The sequence below is a fragment of the Trichoplusia ni genome (genome assembly GCF_003590095.1).
Source record: "Trichoplusia ni isolate ovarian cell line Hi5 chromosome 20 unlocalized genomic scaffold, tn1 tig00002426_group19, whole genome shotgun sequence".
Classification (NCBI taxonomy): Eukaryota; Metazoa; Arthropoda; class Insecta; order Lepidoptera; family Noctuidae; genus Trichoplusia; species Trichoplusia ni.
The window spans coordinates 9799-17948 of record NW_020799827.1 but is presented as its reverse complement, the minus strand read 5'-3'; the positions used below and the strand labels follow the sequence as shown (position 1 = coordinate 17948).

The 8150-nt window shown below is 42.5% G+C and overlaps 1 protein-coding gene across 3 annotated transcripts; it reads left to right on the top strand.

Annotated features, from left to right (window-relative positions):
- Positions 1–3357: 3357 nt before the first annotated feature.
- Positions 3358–7441, top strand: LOC113506622 (leucine-rich repeat extensin-like protein 3). 3 transcript variants are annotated; one of them, XM_026889457.1, is made up of 3 exons: positions 3358–3730; positions 3828–4955; positions 5054–7441. In XM_026889457.1, exons 2-3 carry the CDS (start codon positions 4941–4943, stop codon positions 6926–6928), a joined length of 1890 nt encoding a protein of 629 aa, XP_026745258.1. In that variant the 5' UTR covers positions 3358–3730; positions 3828–4940; the 3' UTR covers positions 6929–7441. The 3 variants fall into 3 exon arrangements, with proteins under 3 accessions (XP_026745258.1, XP_026745257.1, XP_026745256.1); XM_026889456.1 differs by having other exon boundaries at positions 4864–7441; XM_026889455.1 differs by having other exon boundaries at positions 3828–7441.
- The last annotated feature ends 709 nt before the right edge of the window (positions 7442–8150 follow it).

Genomic DNA, 8150 nt, shown 5'->3' with positions numbered 1-8150 from the left:
AGGAGTCGACATGTGGTCTTTGACGTCCGAGGCACCTCCCACGGCGGGCGCCAAAGGCACCTCCTTTAGTAGCCGCCGTGGAGATGGAGGTGGGCACCTCAACCTTAGCCACAGGGCGATTCACGTAATGATTTACAAAGACCCTAAGGTCAGACGCAAACAGGCCACCGATAATAGTCACGTATGGCTAGCGACCGTATCCAGTAACCTGCTTATCGTGAATTACCAACGACTGTTAGTTAGGATATAGAGCCAGGATATTATGTTATGTCTCACCAGTATGTATCCTCACGTGGTCGCTGAGTGTGTTCTTGCTGGTAAACTTCTTGCCGCAGTCGGCGCACTCGAATGGTCTCTCACCTGCACATTACGTAATACAGTATTACTAATACTTATTCACTTGATTGACTTTCCGAGCACACTCGAGCATCGAGACGAATATCTCGCGTCTGAGTAGAATCAGTGCGGCATACTGATTGGACAGTGTGAGTGTTAATTAGTAACGAGAGTGCGATTCAGAAAATGGACGCAACATCTGACACCACGAGGTATAAGGCCTCTTGGTAAAGGGTTACATATTATACTAGTCAGTGTATTTATCCTACATATTTGGAAGACGCCAATAAAAAATTGAATAAATTGAGTATAAAATGTAATGATTACTATGATAAGTTATTAGAGAGGTGTGTACCGGTGTGCGCGCGCAGATGCGTGTTGAGGTTGGTGTTGGTGGTGTAGGTCTTGTGGCAGCCGGGCACGGGGCAGGCGCGGCGGCGGCGCGGCGCGCAGTGCGCCCCCGCCAGCGCGCGCGACACCGCGCCCGCGCCGCAGCGCGCGCACCACCACTCGCGCACGCCGCTGTGCCGCTTGCTGGACACACCGGACATCTCGTCACTACATATCTATACTTCTATACTAATATATAAAGCTGGAGAGGTTGTTTGTTTGTTTGTTTGAACGCGCTAATATCAGGAACAACTGGTTCAAATTGAAAAAAAAATTGTGTTGAATAGACCATTCATCAAAGAAGGTTTTAGGCTATATACCATCACGCTGCGACTAATAGGAGCGAAGATACAATGGAAAATGTTGAAAAAACAAGGAAAATTATTCATCTTCAAGGGCTTCCATTCAAAAATTCCTTACTTATACCTTCTAACCACGCGGACAAAGTTGCGGGCAACAGCTAGTCTACTATATATGCTAGGAATGGCACATTCAATTGAATAATATAAACATAACATATAGGTATATTAAAATACTAGCTGTTGCCCGCGACTTCGTCCCCGTGGGTAGAAGATATAAGTTATGATTTATACCTGCCCTGTGTTTTTCACATTTTCCATTGTATCTTCGCTCCTATTAGTCGCAGCGTGATGGTTTATAGCCTAAAGCCTTCCTCGATGAATGGTCTATTCAATACAAAAAGAATTTTTCAATTTGGACCAGTAGTTCCTGAGATTAGCGCGTTCAAACAAACAAACAAACAAACTCTTCAGCTTTATATATTAGTATAGAAGTATAGATTTAAATACTTGTTAGTCCCAATGTATTCGTTTCACTACACTAGTTCAATACATGACAATGTAAATTTATTAAAATTAATTACAAGAAAAAAATAAAAAAGAACTTTATTATTGACAAAAAAAAACCAGAAGTACATAGTGATCATTGGTTCATTAATGACATGTATCAATGAGTGGGTGGTCATCAGTGTCGGGACTCCCACCTCATTCACACACAAAGCCAGGCACAGTTGTAGCATTCACAGCACATCATTAATTTCACTTTCACATTGACAGGCACGTTGAATCATAGATTTCTTTAACATTGGCAAACTTGACATATCTGTAGTAGTAATGGCTCACAGCCATAACAATATTTGCATGACACATACATTATAATTAATTACTTTCTATTTTTGTCAACAAAACATAATACTTTGGCTTGTGAAATACCTCCTATTCATACTTTTTGATTTACCAACTCAAAAAAGGGTTCACAAAATCAACAAATCAAAATTCTTAACTGCACATTATTTTTAACAAGATTATTCGTCTTTTCCTAGCGGTGCCTCTCCAATCAATGAATAAACTTCACTGCTTGGAGCATCCAGATCAACAACATTGTAGAAAATAATAATTTTTTTTATTGTAATTAGTGTATTAGGTGCATCTATATTATAATCCTTAGACATAGCAGTTTTATTGCATTTCAACTTATATGATAAAAGAACATTTTGACATCTGCTTATAATTAAAAGTGCATTTTCATTCACACATTTAGAATCAGGTTATTACCCCCAGAGGTTCAAGGTTGCTAGTAATATATCAACAGTAACAGTGTCACATGGAAGTTATTAAATAATTCTATATGAGTACCACATTTCTACAACTTGTGTGGAATAACAAGCAGCAATATGAATAACAGTCCTAGTGATAGTGCTCATGTTATTTTATAAGGGGTATATTTTAACAGACCTTCTAAATAATGAGTTATCTTAGTCCTTGTAATGAAAACTTGACGATTAAACAATCAGAGAAGCCCGACTGTTATCAAAACAACAAGATAAGTAATCAAAACCATGGTAATGGTGTAAGACGGTGAAGCAATACTGCTGTAAAGCTGTCTTACTTTATCAATTTCAGTTATGATTAACAAGATTTTAGAAATGCAAATGACTTGCAGTACTTACAGATGTAGTTTGAAGTTAAACTTCCTGGTGAACACCTTCTGACAGTAGGGGCAGGTGTGTGTCGCGGGCGGCGCCCAGTGCGGGCAGCGCCGCCGGGACCCGCACTGCGCGCACCGGGCGTCCTCCAGCGCCGCCAGCTCGGCAGGATTCCTTGCTTCACTCCCATTTGTATCTGTCACTGCCTCACCTACCTCTAATGGACTGCTCTCTGTGGGGCGCGTATTGTTCTCTATTGCTTCTGGTTCTATTACATTAGGATTACATTTATCAGTCTCGATATTATCTTGGCATAATTTCACTGTCCAATAATAAGTGTCAGTGAGTGTTTGGTAAGACTTTTCACATTTTTCCAAAAAGTTTAGAGTAATATCTAGTTCAGTGAGACATTCACAACAAATACAAGGAGGTTTTCCATCATTAATATCAGTTTCGAATCCTATTCTATTTAATTGATCGCACGGTGTTACGCCTTTACGTTTCTGATACAACGAATATAAAGTGTCTTGCTTTTTCATACATATTCTACATGTGCTATCATCCCTAAATTTATTCATAATTAATAGATAATTTCACACTTTAAGCAGCTGTCTGATTGTTATTGTTGTCACCGTTTTCGCGTGAAGTCCGTGAACTAATTTTCTCTTAAATACAACCATAAGAAGCGCTATATTTAAGCATGAAATTGACATTTGAAAACGAACGAGACCACAATATAATACTGTGCATAAGAGTGAGTGAAAAGCACAGCAAGAGATGTCAAATAATCAAGTTTTTGGTACGTAACTCTCAATGCGATCAGCGGGTCAGCATCTGTCAAAAATATCGAAGTTTAAAAAGTTGAGGTGAAAGCACTGAAAGCCCAATTAATTTAACTACATTTTGAAATAAATAAAAATTATACCAGCGCATATTAAAAATTTAAAATAGCAAGTACCTAAAACCTCTTCGCCTGGCCATGATAGGGTCAAATAAATTATTTTATTACCTCTTCCCGTACCTGGCTTCTCTACATTTACCTACTAAGATAGACTATAGGTAAATATAATTTTTTGTATTACTAACTTATATAAAATATTTCGTTGTTAAGATTTAACAAATTCTGAACCTTTAACTTATTTTATTCAAAATTCAGGTAAAAGACATGGAAAGCAAGTTCCTACCTCTCTATTCATTACATAACATATAGGTACAAGAACAAGACTCTTTAATCATAAGATCTTTATTCCGGGCAGGGAGGTAAAACCGCCCTAGCTACGTGCACAACATCTTGAGGTATTGAATAGAAGTCGGAATTGAGTCTTAGATTACAAACGAGTTACGCAAGAATATGTGTCGTTATGGCGGCTGTATCGAGTGAACTGCTAGCGTCGCCGCCGCGCCGCGCCGTCCGCGGGTGAGAGCCAAGGAAAGTGATCGGGGTGTATTTGGTAACCGCTGGGCGTGTGCCCGCATATCAATGCTCTGTCAACCAGGGGCGTAGCGTAGATAGCGCCTATCGACTAACGGCACATTGCATCGGACTAAAACCGATAAGTTTTAGAGAGCTTAACTTTAGGATTACCACACCTGAAAACTTTTAAGACAGAGGTACTTTGTATGGCACAAGGGTTCTATGTCTTAAAAAGTTTTCATGTGTTGGAGTTATTCTTTAAAAACGAAATTAATTGTCTAATTGACTATACTAAACAACGGTATTCTGTATAATATGTATCCTGTTCCTGCTTCAATATGGATGCAGTGTTTACTGTCTTAACCCGGAGTCAAACCCGACTAAATTACTAATACTAGCCAAGCTCCTCTAGTTTTTTTGTTGTTAATACTTAGATTGTAATAGCAATTCGAATACGTCCCTGTCTCGGCTACTACAATTTTCTCTCGATTACGTTTCTTCATTAATTGGTATGCATGTACGCACACTTGTTACACAGGAATGACGGCAGCCACCTACGTGCTGCCTAAAACAAACTCACTACATTGCAATATGGACTTCACCTATACATAATAGTAATCAATATCGTTTGTATCTAAATCGGAAGAAGAATTTAACTGCATTCGTTTGGGTACGGTCGAAAGCATTATCGCGTATGGACGAAGTTCGCAGCTGGCACGTCCGGCTACCCCAAGTGAAACCTACACGCCGGCTACATACTAATATGTAATGTTTTAAGTTATAAGTATGGGTGCTGGACTCCGGTGACAATCGGTTTCTGAGTGGCTGTCGCGCCGACCGGGCGACTGAATCGACATGAGACTTACAGCTGTAAGTAGATAGCGTGGATTGCAAAAATATCGAGTGCCAGTGATAGTGATTGTGAACAGAGTGATTTGTTATTAAATATGGTGCGTGGTGTATTTCAGATCGCGTTGGTGTTGTGTGCGTGCGTGTGGGTGGCGGCGGGAGATGTCGCGCACCTGAAGGCAGCCAAGACGAAGCTGATCGGGCGCCTCGGGAGAGGCAAGCACCACAAGCGGGGCGTGCTGTCCGCCGTGCCGCCCTATAAGCTGGGATACGACATCCCAGTTGTGACGCACTCTCTTATCAAACCGCTGGTAGTCTCATACCCTCCGGCTGCCGCTGTTACAGCTGTTAAAGTTCCACTAGCACACCCTCTAACCACGCGGTACCCTGTACCGGTGGGACATAAAGTCCCTGTACCTCACCCCCATTACGGTCTTAAATTCCCACATCATACGAAAACTGTGCTATTACCAAAGCCAGACCAGCACTACCATCATCACCACCACCACGTTGAAGCTAAGCCCGTGGTCCCTGTGGTCCCAGCCCCCGTTCCCCTACCCACAGCCGCCGTGGCCCACCCGGTCCCAGCGCCCTCACCCCCGGTAGTACTCCAAGCGGCTCCCATTCCACCTCCAGCACCGGCGCCGCTCTTCCCCGCCCCGGCTCTCCCACATGCTCACTTGGTACCTCAAGAACATGCCCACTTAAGACCTTTGGCTCCAGCTCCGGTACCAGTACATCCGGCTCCTGTTGTGTCTCCTTTCACTCAACTACTACCTTATGCCCACCAATTCCCTTATATTCTTCGTCCGGGCAATGCAGTACAGACGTCTTACTTCGCGAATTATCCTAGATACCCATTGCTCAACTACCAAACTCCCCTCTTACCGTTGGCCCCACCCGCCCCGGCTGTCAACCAGGTTTTGTTTGAACGTCCTCAGGTACCTCACTACCACTTTCTTCAACAAGCTGCAGGTCAGAATGGCGTAGTGTTTGAGCAGCCTGGAACTCATGTGGAACCAACGCTTCTACATGCTCACGGAGAAATACCGCAACACGGCGTACATATGCAACCTACTCAACCAACTCTGCATCTACAACCGACACAACCAGGTGTTCATTTGCATCCGGACTTCCATTTGCAACCCGAAGTACACTTACATCCAGACGGACACGTCCACCCAGGCCAGCAAGAAGTCCATTTCCACTCCGCTCAGCCTGATGTCCTCGTTCATCCTGCTCAACCCGAAGTTCACCTGCACTCTGCGCAGCCTGGTATTATTCAGACCACTCAACCAGGACTTGTACCCACTCAGACGACCGTACATCTGCATCCTACTCAGCCAACCCTAGAGCAAGAAGGCTGGCATCCTGTTCAAGCTCAACCACATGATATTGCTGCTGGTCAAGCTGGAGGACAGTTTGGTACGGAAGGTCAATTTGCACATGGGGCAGGCGGGAACTTTGGTCAAGAAGGACACTTTGGTCATGACGGTCAACATCAGTTTAGTACGGAACAAGGCACGCAAGTATACGAACACCACTCAGGAGAAGAGCAGTACCACGACTTTCAGAACCAGCTGCAACACCACATTCAGCAACAGTTGGAGCAGGCGCAGTACGAACAACACATCAACAACCAGCAGCACCAACCAGGCCAGGAGTACGGAGTCCCTAACATCGGTCAAGACTTTAGCCACGGCGGGCAAGACTTTAGTCCTGCCGGGCAGAACTTTAATCAGCCCGGACAGAACTTCGGACCACAAGGGAATGATTATGACTACAACCAGCAGGGGCAAAATTATGACTATAGTCAGCACGGTCAAGGTTTCGGACAGGACTTCAGCCAGCAGCAGCCTTCGGCGGAGTACGGCGTGCCGCAGGGCGCGGAGGGCCGCAGCAGTGCGGAGGGCGAGGAGGAGCAGCAGTACCACAACCACATCCCGCTGAAGTTGCAGCCGCCTCTCGAGAGGCCGCTGGAACACTTCCGGTAGACGCGTCTACAGCGCGCTCCACATACGATAAGCATTTATGAGTTACCTCGGCGACCGATTGATACCTGCGTCATCTGTGTGAATAACTTGACTTACTGAATAACACTTGCAACGTTTTGTCCAGTATAAGTAGCCGAGATGAACATTTATTGACATTAATTATTACGGTAGCCACATTGTAAAATGCAAAGAAACTAAGTACCTTCGCAAGAAAATATATAGATTGGACATTGTTTGTTTCCTGATCTAGTTGCAGCTAATTACGTACTCGTATTTACGTACAGCAATAACAAACGTGTTCAGCTATAAGTCAGTAGTCCACCAGCTCGTCAGTGTGTGTCAGACTGAGTCGCCATCTGTCGTCAGATCGTAGCTCAGTTTCGCTGTGTATATTAAGTAGGTTTTATGTGAATGTGTTGCCTCATAACATAAAGTAGTAGTAAGTTATTAACATAGCTTTAGAAAAGATTTAATTATTTATTTTTATTGTAAATAAATGTTTTCATGAATGATTTACTTTGTTTCGTTTGATTCTTTAATTTAAGGATCTAATACTCCTTTCACAGTTCGGCTCAAAGAGATTTCCTAAAGAAATAAGCAGTACCTTTTGTGTTTTGGAAATTGTTTGGGTGCATACATGGTTAAATAAATAAATAGTTTTATGGTTATTGATTCAAAGTGTTGTACAAACGTCTTGTTTGTTCGATATGCCATTAGTTAGTTTGACATGCTAACCAAGGGGAATAACAATTTAAAATGTTCAAACTACTTCAAACCTATTTCATTGCTGATTGTACCGACATGTAAGTTAATTAAACATGTAACTGCAATAAAAAAAACAATTATTTAATTTTAACTTCTATTTCTTTTTGCAAATTTAAGCCTTTTCGGGTTTTTCAAACATTCTGGTGACATGCACAAATACACCCTGACTCGGACCAAGTTTTATGAATGACACAAATGAATGAAAGGGATTGAACCCACAAGCCGGTGCGCACATCGGGTTTGTGTGCCGGAGTGGCCTCCACCACGCCTCTACCGTCAGTTTTGATTATAGTACAAATTAGTTAATATTACATATCGTGTTTCGTTGCTAAATGCAGCAATAATTAGGTAACACGTAATTATGACATCATTCACGTTGTAACGTATAAGTGTTTTTCATTTATATAGCCAATTTGCACGATCATTAATAACTAAGTGTATGTTATTGATAACTGCC

Bases quoted from the DNA above. Each gene is read 5' to 3' on its own strand.
- LOC113506622 (XM_026889456.1), top strand. From the start codon at position 5,033: ATGGTGCGTGGTGTATTTCAGATCGCGTTGGTGTTGTGTGCGTGCGTG.